This window comes from Lepisma saccharinum, chromosome 19 (genome assembly GCF_977018435.1).
Source record: "Lepisma saccharinum chromosome 19, izLepSacc3.1, whole genome shotgun sequence".
NCBI lineage: Eukaryota > Metazoa > Arthropoda > Insecta > Zygentoma > Lepismatidae > Lepisma > Lepisma saccharinum.
Window position 1 is genome coordinate 10,153,448 of NC_139247.1, and position 26,099 is coordinate 10,179,546.

Consider the following 26,099-nt stretch of genomic DNA (forward strand, 5'->3'; position numbering starts at 1 on the left):
CAATAGCTCGCAACATGTTGGCGTGGTTTGTTGTTCGCGCATACGCGATGCAATGAGTGTCTTGCTTTAGTGAGATTGCGCACCAAAGCGACAAGCGGCACGCGACACTTATCGCTTGAATATTTCACCAACCGAACGCTGGCCTGTGCTTCCCGCCATGCCGCTACGATGTGAAATGTTGCTCTTGATTGGCTCGTTTCCAAGCAACATGTGTCGCTTCGGTGTGGATGTTGCCTTGGACCGAAGGACCCGTGTCGCTTTGGTGTGAAATCCTCGTATCGTTTGTCGCGTGTCGCTTTGGTGTAAAATCTCCTTGAGGAAACGGTGCAGTCAGAGCTTGTGTCCCTACGGTTCGAAAGGCTGCATTGATTTCCGACTGCTCGCTTTCAAGCGACATTTGTGGTTTGTCGCCTCGGTATGAAATATCTCTCAGGATACTATTTATATTCTAATAACATAGAAAAATGAACTCTAATACACAGTCCAAGACCTGACGTCCGGAATCACATTTCGATGTTTCTTCTTGTGTTACACATGCTATTTATTTATTAATTTTATTTTACTTTTCTTTCCAAATTAATGCCATTTCGTGACTGCAAATCACTCCACAAATATAACGGCTTCCATCAATTCACTTACCGCCTTTCTAGAGAAACAAATCTACACAATATATTCCAAAAACTAACTAAGCCGCATTACTTTCATAACAAAATTAGCACCTGGGTCGATCGCACTGCCATCTACTTGTCATCGTCTCGGGGAACCAGTTTCTTGGGTCGTTTTCCACACTACGTTATTCAAGCTGCTGTACTCTAACTCACTTGCAATAAAAATAAAATAAATGTTAACTTATATACTAACAATAACCCAGTGATCCACACTATGGACTGTGTAAGATTTTGGTTTCTCTCCCTCCGAATGAAAGAAAGGCATGGTTAAGGTAAAAGCCAATAGATGGCACTGATCAGAGGTTTCGTCATTCATTTTGCCGGTTGGAGGTAAGAATCCTGAACCGAGACACTCCACTTCTAGCTGCCACACGTTCAAAATCATAATCCAACAGGAGACAGACGCACGTAGTGGTGATGATTTAATTTATTTTCATTCGTAGAGAATTAGTTTAATAATATTTTATTTAATTTTGTAGAGTTGTTCGTAGTATTATATTATTTTGCTTGTTGATCTTTACAGAGTAATCGTCATTACAGACAAATAGAAAAAAGAGGGGAGAGATTTAACACAGATATATTATTTTAGGAAATCAGATGCAACATTAGGCAACAGTTTTTTAAAGAAAAAATAGAAGAACTATGCTAAATACAATTACCAATTATGCCTCCCCAATGGCGCAGTGGTAGCGTCGTCGCCCTGTAATTAACGGGTCCCGGGTTCGATACCCGGTGGAGGCACAAGTGGTTCGGATCCCACTTTAAACTGTAAGTCCAGTCCCGATTAGCCTTATTGTGCATAAAGTGGACTTAAAACACTAAATCAACAACAATTACCAATTAAATAGTCAGTCAGCAAAAGGAGAGGAAGTCAATTATTAGTTAAGGATAACTATTGAAAATTATCTTGTTATATATATATTAATGTTATTGTTGAGGTCATAATTGTTAACGACAGTTTATGTGTGTATATATACATATATATATATATATATGTATATATATAATATAATATTGTTCTAATACGAAATTTAAATTTTGTTAAATAAACTGTCATCCATTCCTATTCAATGAATTTTATATTCTAGTAACTAAAATACTTGATTTAAGGTGTGCCACGTACCAATGGGGGTCCAGTATGCAGGTTCATAGGTATCTATCATCGGTTAAACGGAAGGGTATCTTTAATCCCAATTAAAACAAATTGTTATATATTAAGTCCGAACTAGAGCAAGAAAGAAAGGGCTATAACACACTAGTGACAGAGGTTGAAACTTTAAATGTAAAAACACAAAAATATCAATAATCTTCAGGCCCCGATGGAATTCCAAGATTGCTGATATGAAAGTGCTCTAGCAGTTTAGTCCAACATCTCGTAAAAGTATGCAATACTTCACTTTCGACTGGTGTATTTCCTGATGAATTCAAGCTAGCAAAAGTTATACCTCTATTTAACCCTGCGTTTGTCGCGCTCGGTCCCTAGTTCCGGGTGCATGGTTTTAACGTCATTATTTTATCAATGATTATTTTGTCAATACCGTCCCTCTGTCTAGCTGAGTTTCTAACCTTCCTCTTTTACACCACGATTTTGTTTTCAATGTTAGTAAGATATTTGTTTCGCTATGAGGGGTTCGTTGAATCCCCTTGCTGTCTTAGTCCATTCGTGACTAGTTTTGCTGAAAATACAATTTCAATTTTTTTAATTTTATAGAATATCAATTGTTGAACGATAATATCTAATCGTAAGAATTGAGGATTTGGTGTTTTACACCATTAATATAGATTAATATAGCATATTTTAAAAACCAGGTCTTAGTCACAGTGCGCGTCCCACGAAGGTTAAAGAAGGCAAAATAAATAAATTATAAAAATATAAGCCAATTTCCCTCCTGTCAGTTTTTTTTAAGAAATAATAAAAGAACTATGTTAAATACAATTACCAATGTTTCTAGTAACTACTAAACTGCTGCTTTCTAAGTCACAGTGTGGATACCAAAAAAAGTAAATCAATTTCAGATGCCATCTATACATTTACAAACAACATTCTATAATCCACTGACCATAACATGTGTGTATAAAGATTGTTTCTAGACTTTAGAAAAGATATCGACTTACTTGATCATGATATTCTACTTGAAAAAAGGGAGCGTTACAGGCCCGTGCCCAGGATATTTTCTAAGGGAGGGGGCCAGATCCGAAAATGTCTTATGCATGTGAAACAGAAAGGGGGAGTTCAGTTGAAATGCTTTTATTAATTGTTCGATTTTATTTAATTATTGCTTTCTATTAATAATGATCAATACGAATTCTAACTTATTTTAGTCTTGCATTTTTGTTTTATCTTTTTTTTTTTTTGCATATGTTGCTACAAGATCCGTACCCAGGATTCATATAAGGGGGAGGGAGTAAATCCAAAAATGAGGAACAATGAGATCGGAAATGCTGTTATTAAGTTATTTTGCATTGCTTTTCTGCAAAGTTTGTCTAATTGCGACGATGAGGATGAGTGATGATATGATGAAATTGATGAAGGAACACACTCAGAAAGAACACCTATGCCCAGTGGGGAACCGAACCCGTAAACCCTGTCGTCGTAGCGCGCTGTGCTAACCACTCCGCCATGGAGGCCGGCTTTGTTTTCTTATACCAGGCCCTCTGAACTATCATTACAATTCTATGTTTAAAAATATATGTTTAGTTAATTAATTGATGCGTGTTAGCAATGATTATCAGGGGAGGATGAAGGTGAAAAATTTAAACACAAACGTTGCTCTTTGGCACTTCATACATACTTTCCACCCTGCCACCTTCTCCCAACTGTCTTCCCTGGTCTCCCTACTTTCAACTTTCCTCCAATAAAAACATTACCATGTTTCATATTTACCCTCCTAAGGGCCACGGTGCAGTATACTGTACTTAAGGTTTAAAAATTTCTGCACTGGATGGCAGCTTTTCTTTCGCTCTTGAGTTTTTTGTTATTTGCAGTGTATTATCGAATGCTAAAATTTAGTTTGACATATGTTTTGTTTTAAGAAATCTTATTTTCCATTGCATTTGAATTGTGGTTTTGGTGAACTACAGAATTCTGTGCTTTGGGTCTCAAGATCATCTTTCTAATCGTAATTTTTTTTATGTAAACAGAATGTTTAGCTACTCTGAGTTTAGAATGCTATTGTTAGTCGACAATCCAATACTGATTTTTGAATTGTTCTTTTTTTTCTTGTAGACGATGAAGAAAAAGTGTCTGCTTTTACATGATTGTAATATAATCATGGTTATACAAGGTGGGCCTTCTTTCTTGCGTAACTTTTTTGTGGCATAGCAACTGAACCTGAGACTTGAATCCACTCGACTTTACCATTACCTCTCAGCAAGTACAAGCTAGAACATAATTCGACTGCATTCAGTTCATTAAATTACTTAACATTTCGTAGATATTTAATGAGAAAGTGGATTTATATGAATAAGAACATTTTAAACCTAAAAAATTGTACAGCGCTTCTCACCTATAATATATCTAAGGAATGTCAGGTATATCGGAAATATCTTTTGTTTACTTTTAAAATATCATTTCATTATAAAGTGCCGACTTTCACTCTAGAATACTCTTTCGTGTAATGAAGGAAATATTATAACTCTATGCAGGGTTCTGATTTGTTTTCAAATGTACACTCCATTTACAGAATCTCACTGTCAACCCAAGATAAAAATGGAGGAGGAGAAAATTTTACTGCGATTACCATCAATAATCATCACATAGGATTGCTTCCTGTAGCAAACTTGACTTTTCACTACTTGGCACAATATATTGAGGAGGAAATTCTACAGGGTGGCCCAAAAGTCCCGCACCATAGGCATATGACGATGAATGTGAAATGTTTGCTTTTTCTTCTTGCAGGTGACCCATGTTGACTACTGAAGAATGGGTAGAAGTCAATCTGCTATGTAGGGGGGGGGGGGGAGGGCACCCAGATCGAGAGCCAGTAGTCCACACCATTGTTGGAATCGGGAACAAACAGCATATTTGTGAGCAAATTGTTTCGGACTGCCATGCTATTTCGCTGGACTTGGTGACTCAAATCATGCGATCTATGGGTAACCGCCTACAGTTGTGTTTTGACAATGGTTGGCAACGCATTGAACAACTATTGATATCCAGCCTATGGTGCGTGACCTTTGGGCCACCCTGTGTATGAAATAGTTGAGAAAACTTGCCATATCAGTATGAAGAGGATTGGGCAATCACTAAATTTAGAATATCCTGAATTGAAGACGTTCAGTAATGAGTTGTTTACACTACCAATAATAAGAATATATTGGAATTAATGGTGGTGTGTGCAAAGCGGTGTGCCCAAATGGAGGTTGGTGAGGGTCAAACCTTATCCTTGGTTCATTGTTCCTAAGAAAAGGAACGTCAAATACAGAAAAAGATGGCAAAATGCAAAATAGGACTGCCTTGCAAATAGAATATACGTTACCACCACTTTCAAAAATCATGGGAACGCCACTATGTGTACCCATTATAAGTGATATGACAAGAAGTGGTTTCTTTGCTATCAAGACGTCTTTACAAGTAGTATTCGATTTTAATACCTCTACGGAAGAACTACAGTCTGAGCGATTGTGAAAGCTACATTCCTTGATTGGTATTGTGATTCCGTGCTTGTAGCGAACACGTGGTCTTAGCGAAAACCGCAACATAAGGGTTTCATAGCGAACACACAAACTTGCCATGTCTTGTTTGTCCTTGAAAGTGGTCAACATGCAAGTGTTGCCAGTGATATCTTATAATCATTTTGTGTTTGAAATTAGCTAAATGAGGGATCCTCAACAATGTACATGAAATTTGTCGCCTATATTTCATCTTCCTTAAAATGAAATTTTACATAGGAAATGCAAATGTTAAACAACCTAGTTTACTTCTTGTACAAATGACAACTTCCTAAGACATTTATAAATGTTATTATCAATTTTCAGTTGTTCCAAAGCCGTTTTTAGGTTGAAATTAGTACCACAACACTCTCTCCTCTTCTTCATCTTCTTCTTCTATCTTAAAAAAACCCAGCCTAACCTAAGCTAGCCTAGAGTCAGTAATGACGTCACGTCAGCCATTCGGACACGTCAGTCAATCGGATTGCTAAAAACTAGTGGCAGCAATCACTACCACATATCTAATATATAAAAATGGATGTGTGTGTGTGTGTGTGTGTGTGTGTTTGTTCCGGCGTAACTCTCGAACGCCTGGAGCGATTTCAACCAAACTTGGTACGCGTATCACTTGCAACCTGGAAAGAAATACTGTGGAGGTAAGACACCCCTAGCACCCCCGGGGGTGGGGAGGGCTGACATGTTAAAATAATCGAAAACGACCGATATTACTTTGGAATCCTAAGTTTTCTGGGTCTCTAAGATGAATAGTGACACTCCTAATGCCGTTCAACTCAAAGACACCCCTGGCACCCCTAAGGGGGGGGGGGGGTGGCAAGGAGGTGACAGATAAAATGATCGATATTAGTGTGGAATCCATAGTTTTCGGAGCCGCTGAGATAAATAGTGCCACTCCCAATGCCGTTCAACTCCAAGTTCATTTTACACTATAGTTAGAATTCATTATATTCCTGTCTAATGGAAGATTGGGATAAATAAATACCAGGGCAACGCCGGGCAATCAGCTGGTTTTTATTATAAATATGCGCACGTTAAAACAATAATGTCATTGATAAAAATAAATTGTTTCTCCACGCAAGTTGGCATATCACTGGCAACACTTGTATGCTGATCAGTTTCAAGGAAAAAGAAGACAGGATAAATTTGCGTGTTCGATAACAGCACGCACCTGCAAATCATTCCGTAACTGTGTTCGCTAAGAGAACGTGTTCGATATGAGCACGTTCGCTACTAGCACTGCACCGGTATTGTGAGACTAGGATGTCTGAATCAAGATAGAGAATCTGATGTACATGTTGATGAGATGATAGAGCCATTTTCCGATGCATGTTCCTTGACTAAAACAAATCCTGTTGGTTTAAAAGTGTTCATTAACCCAGGAAGACCAACATATTCCGAATTCAAGAGTATAGTCAAAAGTATGTACTACATCACATTGAAATGTTTAGTAAAAATTGATCAAATGGAATATTTTAATGTAATGTAATACTGTATGAGTGTAGATTATAGTGTATTATGTTGAGAAACGTAGGCATACTAAATCAATAAAAATGTCTAGTTATAAATAAAAAAATGTGATCCTCATAGTACCCCAAAAATGATAAGAAGTAATCACCTAAAAGAGTCCCAGAGCATCGAAATTTTCATTTGCATTTTTCATCACAAGAGGCATCAAAATATATTAAAAATTTGATATTTAGCCAAAAATAAAATTAAAAAGTTTTCTGGTCCTCAAGAGGTTACGGTTTAATGACGAAACATAATAGCCTTATTTTAAAATATTTGAAGCGCTACCGTTAAAGAACACCTTTATTGTAGGTATTGTATGTGCTACATGATTTCTCAGTGTACTAATTGTATTAACCAGCACTAACTTCAATTAATCCATCTCTACACAAATCCAACAAACCAATTCTTTAGCCTTCTTATATCAAAGGGGGTTTGGCTGCAGCAACACAAGCTTTCCATCTATGCCTACCCTGGACAAGCAATCGAATCTTTAACATCCTTGCCGATTTCCTTTAAGTCCATCTTAAAGTTATCCTTCCATCTTCGTCTTGGCCTTCCTACAATCCTGTAAGCCAGCGATAGACGTACTTTTGCCTATCCTCTTGAGGGGGGGGTAGCTGGAGCTAACTTTATTCATGCTCTTATCCATTACAAAAATCATCACTGGCATCCTCCTTTAGAGACAGGTGATCCCCACATCATATTATTCAAAAGAAAATGTAATTGTTAAAAGCAGTAAATACGCAATAAATAAATGTTATAAATGCAAATTTATTAAAGAACACATTTCATCTTTAGAATAAAGATGGTATAATTTTAATATGTGATAATACTAATTGGTAGGGGCACATATTTTTGGCAAATAAAAAAGAAAAGTGTCGGTACAAAAACAGAGTCAATTTCGGGTGCAAAAATAAAATAAAATTTCGCTGTTATAGCGGTGAAAAGAAGGATCAAAAGCAGGGTATAAAATGACATTTTGGTTTTAAATTGTGACCATAATACAAAATTTGATTTAAAAACTGCACTTATTACAAAATCAAACATAAACCTTCTAATAGCACTTTTATGTAGTTATCAGAGTATTAAGTTTCTTTCTGTATAAAGGCGTTCATTCCTACTTCTCAAATATTTACAGCAGAATTAAACACTTTTCCGTGAATTGCATAACTCTCAGGGTAATTCGAACTTCAGAAAGTGTCGCGTCGGTAAACATACTCTACATTTCGTGTTAAGGGTCTATTTTGCATTTGCAGTTCATATCGCTTCATTTCGTGTCAAACTAGGGCAGGAAAATGCACTTCACACCTTTCAGAAACATGAAACATTAACATTAGAATGTGTTATTTCACATTTCATGTTTTCGTCAAAAACAAAATATGCATTCCCCTACTAATGGGTAATCCTGTGTTCATGGTACTGAGCAAATTATAATGCTGCAAAGCATTTAAAAGCACAAGCTACATATTTAAAGGTATAGTAAATATTTAAATTTCCTTAATTTATATACAACGAAAGTTCGCATTTTCCTAATTTTACTACATATTTTCCTAAATTTGCTACAACTGAAAACCACCTGCGACTAGATTCGTGAAGAAAACTTTGATATGAACTTGGAGAGGTTTGCTATCTTAACAATCTTATAAATATTTGCAAAGATTTCCCAGAATACTATTTAGTAGTCTGTAATAAGTTTCCATTCATTTAAACCTCATATGTGGATCTTCTCTTTAACCAATATACTATGCATGCTTATAATTGGATGTTAATTGCTTAATTAAGGCCGCCCGCAGGTTTCTTCTGGGGGGGGGTGATGCTTTCCTCCAGTTAAGAGAATTATCATATAGCATCCCCACCACTAGGATAATTTGTATAGGCACTTAATCTTCAGTCTTTCACCACACCCTTCGTCCATATTTTCACGCTACAATTTCAAAATTTGATTGTATGAAGTTTTTCCAGATACCTCCACCCCTTCTGCGGGCGCCCTTGTGCTTAAAAATAATAATCGAACATAAACCAATGTCACTCTAAGTTTCGTTAATTCAGAATATAGTCCAGTACCACAAATCAGAAATCAAATATGAATGAACAGCAACGTATAAATTTTGCAAACATTTAGTGAACAGCGTTGTATTTAAAAAAAAGAATGCTTAACGAATTAATGTGTATTTTTATATGTAGATACATATGGGACTTTGAAATTAAGTACACTAAACTGGAATACTATAGGTTTTATGGTGCTGTGCGGTTAGCGAAAGTGCTCGTATCGAACACAGTTACGGAAGGATTTTCAGGTGCGTGCTGTTAGCGAACACGCAAACTTGTCCTTTCTTATTTGTCCTTGAATCTGGTCAGCATGCAAGTGTTGTTGCCCGTGATAAGCCAACTTGCGTGGAGAAACACCTCATGGCTGGTGCCTCTTGAGCTGACCTGACTCACCACTGATCATTCTTCATTCGGGTCTTCCTTGTCGCACAAAATTTTGCTACCTTGTGTTCTGACGTCAGACGAGAAATGCCTACGAGGTTAGGTTAGGCCTGTTAGGTTAGGTTCCATTAGCATAAATACAATGAAAATTATTATTTAGTCTAAGAGAACTAAACATAGCTAGCCTAACCTAACAATATAGGTATTCAGCCATGTTCCAAATTAGACAGGGAGAACTTGGAGTCTCTAGCGGTAAAAGGAAGAAGACTTACATGAACATCGACACCCGGATGAAAACAGCTTTGGAACAACTGAAAATTGATAATAACATTTACAAATGTACAAGGAAGTTGTCCTTTGTACAAGAAGTAACCTAGGGTGATTAATATTTACATTTCCTATGTCATATTTGATTTTAAGGAAGATGAAATATATAAAAATTGTTGAGGATCCTTCATTTAGCTAATTTCAAATTATAACACCATTAAGCCTTGTTTCCATGATTATGAAAAAATATAAATATGCTGACCAAGGCAGTAATTTATTTTATTAAAAACATAAACTAAACGTAACGTTTCAACCTTCTAGCAAGGTCTTCATCAGACTCTGTATCAAGTACAAAAGTGATACAGAGTCTGATGAAGACCTTGCTAGAAGGTTGAAACGTTACGTTTAGTTTATGTTTTTAATAAAATAAAATACTGCCTTGGTCAGCATATTTATATTTTTTCTAATTTCAAAGACAAAATGATTGTAAGGCATCACTGGCAACACTTGCATGTTGACCACTTTCAAGGACAAACAAGACAGACCAAGTTTGTGTGTTCGCTAACAGCATGCACCTGCAAATCCTTTCCTTCCGGTGTTCGCTAAGAGCACGTGTTCGCTACGCGCACGTTCACTACGAGCACGGAATCGGTTTATGACGTATTGGGATCTTAAGAAAATGTCTATTGAAAAAAAGTTAAAGAAACGAAGAATTACGGACTATTACAAAATTGAGAACCTCGCAAGTTTCTAAATGATGGCATGAAGGATGTATAAAGTTGCTATCTATTGGCGAAATATTATTTAATTATCGTGAAAATTAAACTTTTAAATGAAGATCATCGATCTAACTACTTTTATGTAAAACTGGTCAGGCGACTTCAAAATAACACTAATTATGACATTCGATGCAGGTTTTATATGATCACTTTGATTATGCATTTTTAATTTTATTTCTCAAATTCAGTAATCTAAGTCTGTTTACTTGACGCCTGAATTTTACATTTGCTAAACTATCCATTAAAAGGAATGACAGGATCACTCTGTTATCTGTGCCTTAGTTTCACATACAGTATAAGCACAACATAAAATAATGATTTTCCGATAATTTAAATTCTCTAAAAGATGGTTGACATTTCTTCTTGTTACATAACCAGTCGGTGGCGACAATTGGTTTCAAAAACTGAAGGTGCAAGGGCACGTATCCTTCCTATGGGTTACTTGAAACAACAAACAAGCTTCTTATTACCTCCAGAAGAATGAATCTCTCCCAAGACTCCAAGATACCTGACATTCCTAGTATCCCTAGAAGTGATCCACAAGAAAGCAGTGGCGTAGCATGGACATTTCGGGTGGGAACGCCAAGTCCGAAAGAAGAGTCGGCCCTTTCTTGCTTAATAATTTACTTATGGTATTAGTCGCCACAGGTATTATTTGCCTGAAGTAAGCTGGGTTTTCAATAAAACATCATCATTACATGTTTTAGCTAGAAAATTAGATGCCTCACTATGCCACAGATGTTTTGAACTCTGGTGTTCTATATCTTTTTTTATATCTTTCTGCATGACGCAAGTCATTAAAAACCTACCTGAATCACAAGCGCCTCTGCACAACAGTAGACGTCATTGTTGTGGGCGATCCAACTACTGATTGATTTGGTTTATTTTACTTCGCTTTTCTACCACTTTTGGTTAATTGCGAATATGAATATGAGTGATGATATTGATGAAGGGACACTGACAAAGAACACCCGTGCTCACGCCGGGATTCGAACCAGGGACCTCTGTCGTCTTGGCGCACTGTGAAAAGCAGAGTGGATGATCCAAATATCGTACACTCTACTGACGTAACAGTGCCGATTAGTAATTCAGACCACAGTTTATTACATCTTGAGAATGCTGATAAACATTTTAAAATAATTTTCTCCAGAGACCATTCGATGTTAAGAGTTTTCAAATGAATGCTAAACATTTCCATTCACACAATATTAAGTAGTTAGATAATAACGAAAAAATACAATAAAAAAATAATAGTTTTGCGGGTTAAGTGGTAGAGCAGCCACAGGCTGAATTTCTATCACGAGGACTTCACCAACTTATTTGACAAAAACTGTGTTGATCTTTTAGTTTCTAATACACATCGCTGTTCGTGCGATAAATTATACAATGCAGTGGCCATTAAGAAGCAGTATATTTGAGATTGGTAAAGTTACGTCAGTCAATATTGCGTATTGTAGCATCACATAGCACGAGTTGCATGAGCGCGAAGAACCGGGTAGGAATTCTGCCGCTGTCGTCTGCTTCAGAAGGCAGGAAGGGTCACATGAACCAATCACGGTAGACCTCTCGTACGCTGGCGTAAGAGAGCCCATTTACGCGCGTGCTGTAGAAATGGAAGCTTTCCCTCCATAAAGGCAGCAAGGAATATAGGAGTCCTGTACGCCGAACCTGCTCGGCGTCCGGCCGGGAAAGGCATTGAAAAGAGATGCTAGAACGAGTGTTGAGAGTGGATCGCGAAAAATAGCCATTATAATGCCATGAAGGTCAAACATATATGAAATTAGTCACGTTTTACTTTATAATCACAGCATTTAAGCATTTTTGAAATTTTAAATCTGGGAACGCCGGGCGTACGGGCGTACTATAACGCTACGCCACTGCAAGAAAGATTCACCAGTCAGCAGGAGAGTTGAACATGAACAAAACTTTAACCTGCACCGCCTTCGTGCAATGAAAAATCTAATAAACCCTGCACATCTGCATACGTATATATTGGTGATGCGGTGCAATGTACACAAAACACTTGGAAAGGAGTGGTTTCGCCATGAACTGTAATGATCACCATTTAATAAAACAATTACGCACGATTGAATCGCTTCTACAGGAGAGCAACACATTCACGCGGCATTTAGGCGTACATTTAGGCCCCATAGTCCCTCTCCTGGGTACGGGCCTGGATCGTTATAGTAGGCTATAAGAAGACTAGCTAAAAATTAGTTTGCTTCTTATCTACAAGGACGAATCGATACGTTGAAATTAATGGAATCAATTCAGAAAGAAACACAAGCATCAGAAAAGGAGTACGACAAGGGTCAATACTTGGCACAGTGGTATATTTTATTTATATAAACAACCTCCCAGAGAATTTGTCATCCACAGAAATAGTGATTTTTGCAGTTGGCACTAACATGATACTAAAAGAAGACGAAACATAAGTACCTTGAAACGTAAACTCAGAAAATAATGCAAAATTTGAATTTTATGTTAGAGAAAAAGTACTAAATGTTATCATAAACACAATACAAAATCTTGGATTCTGGATAGATTCAAATCTCTCATGGAATGTTTTTGTAAATTTTCCAATTTTAAAATTGGGAAAGTAATGTTACATGATGAGAGTTTAAAGAAATGTTCTCATCTAAGATCAATTTGTTTTGGTCATATCCATCTTGTACGCCATCCTCTTCTTGGGCTGTACATAAAAAATTAATGAAGTTTTTCTTTTGTAGAAAAAGAATTCAAAAGTTATAATCCAACAAAAGAAATATTTCGAGAGTTATAAACCCTACCACTGCATTGCATGCACATTCTGTAAATATTAAGTTTCATTCGCAATAATTGTAACTCTTTCAGCAAAATTGATGATGTGCACAAGTATGTATGCAAGGAATTACAACTTAATGCATACCACTTCAGTTCGCAACTCCAAGGTTTACAATTATACAATAAACTACCAGAGAAAATAATAATAACATAATCAAATTTAGGAAAACACTATAAAAGATATTAAAGGATCATTTATTTTACAAAACTGAAGACTTCTAGAAGAGTCAAATTTTCTTTAATTTACTTATTTAGAAATGAAACTTGTGCTCATATAGTCCGATTTTTTTATCTACATATATTATGTATTTGTTATTTGCTTTATTATTGTCATAATGTATAAGTAACCACTAACATATTAAAGTTCAAGATAATATCAGTTTACATATTCAATAAATGCAATATTTCGAACTTCATGTATTTTCCATTATGTATAAAATTAATGTACGAATATATATATCAATGTTAAGAACTTTTGTAATTTGTAAATTTGGTCCTGTCCTATATCATTGTACGTACCTATTGTACTATGCATGATTTAGTGGTAGGAATCAATCAATCAATCAATCACACTTCCCGTTATTTTACTTCTCTGACTATCCAAAATAATACAATTTCCTCCCATAAAATGCTAATCGCTTCTTTTCATCATGTTTAGAATTTACTAGCATCCCTTTCCCCACAAAAAGAAGTGAAGCATTGCTTGCTATTCTAACCAGTCGCAACTGATTGGATGTGACACGGGAAGCAACCAATTTCTGGTTCAGATACATTGTGGTCTTACACAATTTTCTATATGTCTACAGAATTCAAATTCAAAGAGGCTCTGTTATAATGCACACATGCCAGTCTATCTATGTATTCCTCTGCCATGAAGCTAATGTGTTGGATTTTGAACATACGTATCGGCACTTCACCGGATATTTTCCTTGCCCTATCATCTAAAATCCTTCTCACTGCCATTTCGCTGACTTGGTGTATCATCTGTCAACATAGTGAGAAGAAAATTCTGACTATGATCAGAAAATAAATTCCTAGTGATCACCATATCCACTACAGTTTTGAAAGGATCTTCGAGAGCTTAATGGCCAGAAACAAGTGCCTTAAAGTTGAAGGCTTGATTGATACGTCACTTTACATCCCAAAGATCAGTTTTCCTCTGGCATCCATTTGTCAAGTCCACGTGGAGCCCAGTATATCCTCCCCCGCCAACAGCGTCCGTCCCAGAACTGACAGTACTTGTCAAGTCCAGTCCACGTGGCGTAAATGAAATGTTGCCAATTCAGTTTATTTAGAAATTTCATAGCGTGAGGTTGCGATTATCTTAGCGAGGTTGTGTTATTTTAAAAAAAAAAACAATGTGGAGACCTTGGGAGTGTATCATCGTTACAGTTCGTGTATACTCTGTCCCAGTTAACTCTGGAGCAAGACCGCTCATAGCGTTAGAGAAGAGGGGCGAATCTAGTGGCCAGAGTGAAGCAGTACACGCTGCTCGAATGCTGGTAACTGCAGTCGCTTTCCTCCCCTTCACACAATACCGTTCTCTCTCGAATGTTCATAGACTGAGCTGTCTCCCGTCACTACTTGCGCAGAGAATTGTTTTCGTTCACTTGGTCCAGAGATAACCGGGACAGAGTATAGGATGTCTAAGCGCTGAAGGTAAAAGTGAAAACTGCGGTTCTGAGAGAAACAGGTGCTGGCTCAAGAGCAGATACGCTTCCGGTCGGCTTCCTCTCGAGCCATGTCACACTTAATAAAAGTCAACCACTCTCATGCTAAGTGTGTATTGCAAACACCAGAAACAGCAATTCTCCCCCAGCTGTGCGTGACAAATCGAAGCAGCCTTCATACTTACATCCCGCGTGCACTATAGAAGTTCGCACAGCCAACCAGCGTGCGTGAATTCATAAGTATTTGTTTGCGTGTGAAGGCCTGGGGGACAGAGTATTGACGTTGCCTTAGTTCAAGGTTGTTACTTAATGATTCCATTCAATATGTCTTCTACAGAATGTGAAACAACACTCTGACATGGAATAGCACTTCAACCGTTCTACTCGTCTACCTTAACGTTGCAAATACATCAAGTAGATGTAAAACTACGCAAAATAACAAATACTAAGGAATTTGCCAAATTTTCTACTTCCTACTATCGGTTTCAACTACGTAATTATTGTACATATCAAAATATAAACAACGGGTACCCAAGTGAAAAGGAATGGGTTACAAGCACCTTCGCAAGTCATCAGAGTGTAAGGTAAGTGTTAATCTTTAACCTCTAACTGCATTTGCACTACCTGAATGATGAGTACCTTCTTGATAGCTTCTATTTCAATTTATGTTATGTGTCTTTATGTCTTTGGTGTGGTATTAGCATAAAATGTTGGGGTTCAGGCTGTGTGTTCAATGTGGTTTAAACACAGCATGTGCCTAATTGAATATACGTAGATACCAGGGATGGCCAAATCCGGATTTCGGTAATAAATCCAAATATCTGAGTTTTGCAGCCAAGTGGATTTCAATACTGTAGAAAGAGTAGCAGTTACTGTAGGTAACTGAAAAGCAATGAGATTTAGTGTTGATGCTAAAGCTGTTCTTTGTTTCGGCCAAACATGTACATATTGTTCGATGATGTTTTTACGTAGATTCCTTATCAGCAGACTTCGAATTATAGGTTTTTAACTTATATTTTCCTTTCCAGGTAAATAAGAAATAACAAGTTCCGTCAGTGTTCCATTAAAATATGCGACAACTGATGAAGATTTTTAGAGCCTAAAATAACCTAATTTGCTTGTTTGAACCTATTTTAGGTTTATGCGCTAAATCAAACATTGTTTTAATATCTTCAAGGTTTTTCATGACTTTTGTATGACACCGAGGTGTTTGCATGGTTTGATATCCAAGAAAAATTAATATGACTAACATTTTTGAAACATACTTTCTGTCCTTTCCTTAAAGTCAATGCTGTTGTTTCCAGTAAAGAAAGTAAAATGTTTGGCGCCACTGTCACCTGCATGGTCCAAAGTGGAAGCAAACTTCTGATTCGTGTGGTCTTGCTCATTCTTGCATCATTTCGGTGCTTTGTGGCATTCACGGTTTCCGAACTAACGTTTTCCGGAATTCAAGGAATTTCCGGTGAATTGTAACCCTGGTATTGTACAGCAAATTTTATATCAATATATAATTCATTCTCCATATCAACAAATAACTTTTGCTAACAAGTATAGTATTACATTAATTCGTGTATAATTTTGAACATTATATATTATGACAATTGTGCCATAATTTCAATTTTTGAGGGTAATTCATAATTTGGTTGATATAAATAATGTGTAGATCAAACAAAATATTATTTGTTTGACATATTATTTGCCATCACTTTTTGTGAATCAAAAACCCAACACTATGAGGGAAACTTAAACTAGTAAACGATATTTTTCATAGTTAAAACCAATATCTTTAACTATGTACAAGTTTACAATTGTTTTCTAAACTATACTACTAGTCAGAGAATTTTAAAGCTTTTATATAAATTATTATTATATAAATGAACAAATAGTGCAAATCTGGCGTTACTTTAACGTTTTAATGTCAAAACGCATTATTGTTATTATATTTTGGACACACGAAGTGTGTTTTTCAACTTTTATCATATTATTTTTTACAAGTTTATGTAATTTTTTACTCAAATTATACATTTCATTCTTTTCAGGAAATATTATTTTTATCTTACATTGGACACACGAAATGTGTTTTTAATTTTATGTAAAATTTTACATTTACAATTAGCAAGTCTTTAGTTGATCTCATTCCAGATATTCTTATCTTATCCCGCTGTGGGCTTTATACTTTCCATAATATCCTGTCTCATCTTCTTGGGGTCCTTATCCCCAGCCCTGATGAAGAGGGTTGGTTTTAGTGCTTTGGATGGTTTTGGAGCATCGGGTACTCCAACATCCATCTTTAATCTTTCTGCATATGTAATATTGTTACTTTTAACGGTTACTTGACTCTCTTCTTTTGACATTGCTTTCAGTTCTTTCTGTAAAAATTGTTTATCACCTTTAAGCTCCTCATTAAGGGCTAAAGCCACTTCTAAATGAGTTCTGAAGTCTTCATACTCGGCCAAAATGTTACTAATTAGTTCTGTCATGAGAGTTTTGGTCGGAGCCGTCATTTTCTCTCTTGCAATCCCAGCTTGCATTTCGTTGATTAGAAAGCGGAATGAACTCATCCGATCTGATCCGGGAGAAGGTGGTTCCATTTGATTAGATGTTTTTGCCAAGTCACCACCATCTGTTCGTCCTCTTTTTGGAATTGGTTCATCGATGCTATTTCTCAATCTGTTGTTTACTTTATCGCTATCCATTTGTGACATTTCAACAAGACGTACATCTTGTACTATAACATAACATCTAAAATTCTAAATATCTTCATTGTCTTCTTCGACACACACATTAAAACGCCTCCATCACACTGACTGTACGACAACATAACACGTAAAAGTGGAGGGGCGACTACCCACCCTCCAGGGCGCCAACCTGGATCCGGCCGGTCTCAACTGCTCGCCTAAGCTTTCCAGGGCTTGGTGGGTCCTCTGACTAGCGACGAGGATGCCACTTCTAGTCAGAGGGGGCCGGTCGCGGGGGTTGGGTCGACACGATACAAGGGACAATTTGTATCCTAATTGATGTTATTTTCTTTAAGTATCGATAATTACGCACAATAATAACAAAACACGTATCTACTAGGGCTGAGCCGATATGGATGCCGATGGATCGGAATCGGAAAGTATCGGTTGGAATTCATCAACCGATACCAGCCGATACTTTTCCGGCATATTTGTCCGCCACGGGGTCCTCAAAAATGCGGGCAACACTTTTGCGGAGTCTAATTATCTTGGAAATCATGCAAAATCGTGAAGCGTTCCACATTTAAAAAGTGGCCACGGTGGCGCAGTCGGTCACGCGTCTGACTACCATGCTAAAGGTCCCGGGTTCGATCCCCGGCCGGTTCAAATCCGGGAACTTTTCTAACGGTGGAAGCGGCCCCGGCGCCTACCCAGCGTCGAATAACATGGGTACCTGGGGGAAACCCTGGGGGGTAAAGGCGGTCAGGGGCGTGATGCTGATCACATCACCCCACACACGACCGGATCAAGAAAGTGTGGGGCGTTACCCCCACACCCCCTATACTCCTTCATGGCGTGGTGCTATGCACAGGGGAACACTTTACTTTTTTTATCATGCAAAATTCAAACTATTATTTTATTTTGTACCAATTTTGCACGACAAACTCAATTTTCGAATTTTGTAACATCTATTTTCATACTCTGATGTAATTCTGGAATATTCTAGAGCACATTTCTTGGTAATTTCATGCATGCAATTACAGAAGAATATTTACACACAAATATTAATCAATATTTTGAACAAATTTTTAAGTATTACAATTTTTTAAGTATCGGTGGGAATCGGTAAAATTATCGGCATCGGTTCAAAGTGGTATCGGCTCAGCCCTCTAGGGATGGGATTCCGGAAAATTTAAAATCCGGATTCGGAAAATTTACTATCCGTATTCCGGATGTCTTTTTGTCTCCACAAACACTAACCATTATGTTTGTAAGCCTCCACTTTGTTAGAGCAATTTTTAGAGAGTTTTGAATACGCTCCTGTTCTTATTAGCGATATTTTGAAGAGTTGTGAAGGGATTCAACTGAGTTCGTGAATTATTTTCCGAAAAATTCGAGAGTTTACTTCTCTTGTTATATGTAGTAGCAACGCTAGTAAAAATAGTAAAAACCAAGTTCGGAGAACTAGACATCTTTTTTGGAGTGAACTTTATTTAAAACTCATAAGGTCATTCATTATTTTTTTTCTTGTCTATTTGCAGCTAAGACTTGCTTACAGCAGGGCGTATACCCCTCTGGTGTCATGACAGGTTACGTTACAGTATTCCTGATGAAATTTTACTAAGAGTCCCAATTTTACCTGCGCGAGGGAGGGGGCACCAAAGCTGCTTCTACCAAATGTCCCAGTGAAATAAAATTTGGTTGAATCGCATGTAAGCAAGCAGTGGCGGAAATTTGGTTCCTAATCTCGGAAGGGTAAAGACAGTTGGTAGATATGGTTTAGCAAAGTGCGGGGACAAAAGTGGTCAAAACCGTGAGGGCAGTTTCTCCCCATGCCCCCACCAATCGCCGCCACTGTAAGCAAGTCGTTCTCCCCCTTGCTGTAGGGGTTAACACAGCTACCTTTATAATAATGAGGTCGTAAGTTAGATTCTCCTAAAAACATATGGTTTCCATATTTTTAAACATTAGGCGCAGTCCCTCAATAAACCGAACTTGAAACAAATGTACAATGTTCAAACGTAACAAGAACTAACGCACGTTTCGGAGGAAAATAAATACAGTATACAAAATTATGGAATAAAACAACAAGAAACAATCTTACTATAATCGTACAAAATTAGCACGACTCATGCCTCAGATAAATCGGTTTCCCGATAAAATACTTTTTTCCTTCAACGTATACAAGTTTTCACTTTAACCTATTTTATGGCATTTCTCAGAATGGACCTTTGTAAAACTGTTCCATTCTAACTTTCTGTTTTAATATTTTATTATTGAAATAAAATTGAAGCCGGCTGTGCTTAGCAATACAGTTGATTTCCCTTATTCAATTAGCTGAGTGCAATACGTTTATCAGTGTTCCTATATGTTTTATTTTTTGGCCAACAACAATTTGCATAGCTTAACAAAACGTTGGTATTAGTTCAGCAACAACCACATGTAATCTGAATGTTTGTTCGTATGGCATATGAGAGCAGTAACAGTTCGCTCGAAAGCAGAAGGACATATGACACTTTCTGTTGTATAAGATTGAATTGTCTGAGTTATAGGGCAAAAAAGCATGTGTAAGTGATAATATTGTTTTGGCGTTAGAAGGCGGGTGTGTATTGAGCGCAAAATTGTCGATTCAATGACAATTCTGCTCTTGTGCAACAGCTTTCGCTGATAAGTAGACCTCGGATTTTTATGTTCCTAGAATGGACTCTAAAAATCCTAAAATAAGTTGAAAAAATTAAAATAGGTTCTAAAAATCTTAAATTAGGTTTACAAAGCAGGTTCCAAAACAATTTAAATGGTTCAAGCCTAACTCTTTGGATGATCGCCCAACTCTGCTGAGGCATGTGGGAGTTAGGCAATCGGTAGGTAGACCTTCATCCTCAAGGGCAGTTGCGCCCTCTCTGTATCTGTCTATCTATCCGTGACAATCATGGAATTATATAACACAAAATAATGAATTCATCATCTGAATATATTTTCAATTCTAATATTTTGCTTATTTTGACAACTTACTCCCACGGTACTTCAGCAGAGAGACCTGTACTTGCATCAGAAAATGAACTCTGCATTTTTCTTGCTGCTCCTCAACAGTGTGAGTGATAAAATCAAACAGTAATTTGGTACACACTTTGAGAGAACCGACAATAATAACATCAAGTGTAGCTTCTGTAACAGCCATTGAGTTAATATATTTTTTAATTGCAGAATCAAGCAGAATTAAAAGTACAAATTAAAGAACGGTATCAACTTCTGTTCTTTTTTCCATTTGATTGATAAGGAAGACGAAATGAACAACAAGAACTGTCGCTTGTGTGGAGGACCCTCTGCTGCTGAGTTCAGAATAAACGGGACCTTCAGTGATTCTCTCCAAAAACAGGTAAAGTGAATTTCCTCTTTTTGCTCTTATTATCCTCCGAGTTACTTTCTTCTCCTGCTTTCCTTACGGTCAGAATTAAAAGTTTTCGATTGTTTCTAAATTTTGGCCGACAACCTTCATTCAAATATAAGCTAACATTTCATATTTCTGAGTATGTCGGTACTGCTTTATCATTAGTATGGCCGTGTCCGAAAGCGAGAAACCTCCGAGTATTGTCTTGAAGTGCTGTCTTGATGTCGTGGATTGGAAGTGAGGGTCGTTCGAATTGTACTTCGACTGCAGCGCCAAATACGATCAGTAGATAAAACTGAAGACTCGTTATTTCCCCCGAGTTTTAAACACTTGCTCTTCACCATAGAAATCAGATAGCATTTTCGAATGTTCCACACATTAGAAGAACTTCAACCAACAACTTGCTGGCCTAAACCTGTGTTGCTTTCTATCCACCTTCTTCACTTCAAACAAATGAACAACAAGTGCGGAAATCACCTGGCCAAGTCTTCAACGATCCGTACTCCGACTATGGTCTCGATTGCTTGGTGAACTTAGAGCTTTCGAACAGCAGTAGGTGACGTCACTTCCGTAAATATATACCACTTCGTATCTTTCGGATACAGCCTATATTGCATGTATTTTATACTTGATGTCCTGGATAAATCACATGAAGTAATAAACAGATGTTAGGAACGAACAACGCAAGGACACCCACATAGTGTATTCTCAATCCGAAATATCTGTAAAGAACTTCAACTTTTCGAATGGTGAAAATTGTTGCGTGAAAACAAGAACGATGGGTGCCATGAAAGACAACATATATCGAGGTCTCTGATATATGTGCATCAAAAAGTACGGAAAGACGAAAATTATCATCAACAAAATTATAGATGTTTATGGAAATGAAGCAAGTCCAATCAAGTTTCTAAATATTTGAGTCAAGTCTGAACTTGAAAACAACGACACAGTACTTTCAATTAAATTTCTATTTTATTATTTGTAAAACCGTAAGAGGTAAAATATGATTTTTTTATGATTAATGGCAAGATATGAATCTTTCTTTGCCCCTAGTGCTCGAAGTGCTAATTTGTAGTTGGATGGGATTCTTAGGTTTTCTCAGTTCGGGGAACATGTTGATCCTTGGGTCAGCATTGAGAGAATGCATTGGGTGGGGGACGCCTATGAAAATTATACTATTGGGGAGATTCTTTATGACAAATTTTTAATTTTTGGACAGCGCCACCCCACAATCCGCTCAATCTCTGAGAAATTGGAACCGGTGGATTGAATTGGGTTATGTTACGCCGCTTTTCTGCCACTTTTGGATAAGCAGAACTAATGATATTAGGAAATTGATGAATTGAAATTGACACTCACAAAAAATTCCCATGTTCAGACCAGTATTCGAACCCGGGACCCCTGGCGTTTAAGCAGAAAGGATGTATGTTTCGAATGACATGAGGTTTACAGTCTTCAGCTGTTTGGCGGCAGTAGCATGCATGTAATACTCGAAAATTTCGCATACCATACGACATACTGTGTGCTCTGTTGTGACTTTATCACCACCCTTTTTTACCATGCACAGTAGCGCCGCCATGTGGCTGAAGTCTGTAAACCTCCACTCATTTGAAACGTACATCCTTTCTGCTTATATTACAAGAAACTGTTCACCGATACGTATATTCACCTCTTATGTATAATGGCTTACTTTTCTGATATCTCAAACGGATCATCCGGTATATATATAATGTTCACGCAACCAGTGCTGGACCTTTTGGTATTGATCGACCAAGAAAAAGGGGACATTCCATGTCAGTTCAATCAGATAATAAGTGTTTTGGAAGCCCATGATCTCAATTTGTTTTATGAAACTCGGCACATTTAAACCATCTTTAATGTCAATAAACTACATATTTTTTGTCTCTAAGTTGCCTGGTTTAATTTTTATAGCCCCTCAGACTTTCAGTGATTCTTCTGTTCTTTCATTCCTAGAAGCTCCAAGATTGAGCTACACTGTTTTAGAAAAAAAAAATTCTGTCCACCTTATAATTTACTCAATCCTTTTGAAATTACAGAACAATGTTAACCAAACAGTATGAATTTCAGAGAAAATATTTGACAATACATCACATTCGTACGAACACGAATAAATTAATGAAACATTGTTATCTTATTTTGTTGGAGGAAAACATGCGTTACTAAAATTTGAATTATCGTTGTAATGGAAAGATGCAATACCACCAAAAAGTGTTTTTAAAAATAACTTGAATGTATGACCCAACATGCGCAGAAATAAAATTGACCGTTTTCTCATTCCATCTGAAGAATACAACTTATATCTTATTTGTTATAAACAATTGCTACCGGATTTTATATTGTTCAAATCAACTCCTAATCTAAGAATCTAGCTTCGAAATATCATTGAAGCAAATTTTAGAGCATAAAATTTTAAGTGATGTATTCTTGTACCCCCGAAAGACGTCGCAAGAGGAGGTATGCCCCCTTTCTTGGAAAAAGACTGCCAACCTAAACGTATTATATGCAAGTATTTCACACATACCATTTTAATTCAGTCACAGTCATTTGCGTTTATTATTCAAAGAATATTGCAGGAAGGTGATGACTTCAAATTGACGGAGTATTTCGTCATGGGGAAGGACATCATTATGGGAGAAATGTGAATTGCTTGCCCCCTAAAAATGTTATTGCGTGATATTTTCTTTAAAAAATAACCCTACGGACATCCATGAACATTTTGTTCTCAGTGATTATTGATTGAAAGCCTATCCTTATAATTACTTACATTACTTTATTTGCTTTTTTTACGACAAGGCACACTTGGAAAAGTAGTTGAATTCTACTCAAACTTTGTAATACATGGATTGAAATTTATGAGGAATACCTTGTTCGGCGTGTTTGAAAAGTCACGCAACCGAGACATGGAACGTTCTTATGTAACTTTTGTATACAAAAAAAGATAGAAACACGAAACTTACGTTATGTATTAGCTTTGTCTGTGTGGATATTTTAAACATTAAACACAAAAAGCATACTCTACATGAACTTCTTCATCTTATCATCAGTGTTCATATTTATTTGTTTGGATTTGTCCTAGAATTTACATGATTTTTATTTTCTCTTCAGATCTTAGACTCCACGAAAATAGTTCAACATATATGCATCGGATGTCGAAATCGAATTGAAAAATACTATGAGTTCAAACGCAAAGGCTACATCTCCGACGGCCCCGTGGAAGACTCTACGGGTCGCAACAATGAAAGGAATGTTAAGAAAATCACCACTACACGTTGTACATCAGCCCACCAGGTCAGTTCCCAGAGGTTGTTTCACTTCCAACTGGACGCTCACCTATGACACTCCTCCATGGGCGTATATATACAGTTTACGTAAGGGTGGGTGTCAACTTTTGGTATGATTAGGGTTGCTATATTTCATAAGCGAAAATCCGGGACACAGCTGACCTGAAGCTTCTTGGGAAGTGGTGGGGGAGGTGCTGAACCCGACAACGTTGTGTGTATGTACATATCTTTTATCATATTCTTTACACTTCTTAAAAAGAAACAGAAATCTATTTCGAAGAATAGGAGTGCGCAGACCCTCTGATTAGGGGGACAAACGCCTTGATGAAAGTTCAGTCTGGAAAGAAAAACCTCATTTTATCTCACTCTTTTAGTTATATTACATTGAAGGAGTGTATATATATTATACATATTATTTAAATACATGACATATTCAATTGATCCTCTCCATAACAAATCAATAGGTAGGGATGGAAAAGAGTATATAGAACTTGCTCAAGATAGGGAAAGATGGAAGGTCTGTGTTGCTGCAGCCATGAACCTTCGGTTTTAAGAAGGCTAGGGAGTTAGTGGTAGTTAGTCATAACAAATCAACAGCAAAAATGATATAAATTGTGTCTGAAATGTGCACGCACCTTTACCTCCGAACAATTGATTGATTAATTTGTTTTATTTTACTTCCCTTTTTCTGCCACTTCTGACTAATTTGCGAAGATGGGAATGAATGATGATATGATGAAATTGATGAATGGATACTCACAAACATCCATGCCAAGGCCAGAATTTGAACCCGGGACCACTGGCGTCGTAGCACGATGTTCTAACCACTCCGCCACGGAGGCCGGCCTCCGAACAATTGTCACTGCATTTAAGACAAAACTGTTTAGTAGCAACAGTCTCAAGTTCTTAGTTGTTACGATTTCTCTCTTCCCTTTCTAGTAATTTACGTGCAGTACAGAAAAAAGGAAAATGCGAGCAAAGCGATCAAGAAAAATTTATCATCCAAATTTTTGCAAACTTAAAACAATATTGATTTAATAGGGCACAAAAAATTCATGTAGCGCCATGGCATTCTCTTTGACATTTTTTCATTTAGATTGTCTGGCGCCGCGGGCCAACTGCCGGGAAAATTTTAAATTGAGTGAATATTTACCCCTCTGTGCCCCACTGCAGGTTCTCTTGAAGTCGGGTTCGATACCCTGTGGAGGCACAAGGCACAGTGGTTCGGATCCCACTTTAAACATAGGTCCAGTCCCGATTAGCCTTCCTGTGCATAAAGCGGACTTAAAACAACAAATCAAATCAAACCAAACCGTCTGGAAGAAATAATGCAAGAAACATAAAAACTAACACCATCTTGAGTGTCCTTTTGTCCTGCTACTCTTAATTCGGATAGCCTTGCTTTCTTGTCCCCCCACCAGAATTGATTTTCGTCCACTGCACCCTTATCCCGTAGTTGCTTTGAACTTTCAGCAGCTTGAAACAATTATATCGATTAATAACAGCAATAAGATTCCTCTACACTATATTTCTAGGTGAAAGTATAATATAGGAAAATGGACATCTAGAAGGGAGACAAGGATTCCACCTTAGAAAACGAATATCAATCTAAAAGTACATATTTCACATGTACAATTTGATTTCAGTTACAGTAATTTACATTAATTATTATAATGGAGATGCGGGAATGTAATAAGTTCAAATTCAAGTGGTGTTTTTTGAGGGAGCAACACTATTATAGGGGTAATATGTCCCATGGAAAAATACCTTGCTAGTCCTTCCTGGGAAAAAATCTGCGGACGTCCATGATTAGGGAGGCAATTTTCTTTCATATCTCGTTCAGAATACTGACATGTTCACAGTACCCCTTTTGGGGTGCCCAAAATAATCTTGCACTGCATGAAAACAATTTGGTTA

The 26,099-nt window shown here is 37.1% G+C and overlaps 1 protein-coding gene across 4 annotated transcripts in view; it reads left to right on the forward strand.

Annotated features, from left to right (window-relative positions):
• The first annotated feature begins 15,155 nt into the window (after nt 1–15,155).
• Nucleotides 15,156–26,099, forward strand: part of LOC146003071 (uncharacterized) — a 300,614-nt gene continuing 289,670 nt past the window's right edge. For 2 of the 4 annotated variants that reach the window (XM_083141240.1, XM_083141238.1), the window contains exons 1-3: nt 15,156–15,398; nt 20,770–20,868; nt 24,007–24,189. In XM_083141240.1, the coding sequence (XP_082997366.1) occupies nt 15,360–15,398; nt 20,770–20,868; nt 24,007–24,189 (321 nt within the window). In that variant the 5' untranslated portion in view covers nt 15,156–15,359. Of the gene's footprint in view, nt 15,399–20,696; nt 20,869–24,006; nt 24,190–26,099 lie in introns of all 4 variants that reach the window. The other 2 variants (XM_083141239.1, XM_083141241.1) reach the window with 2 other exon arrangements.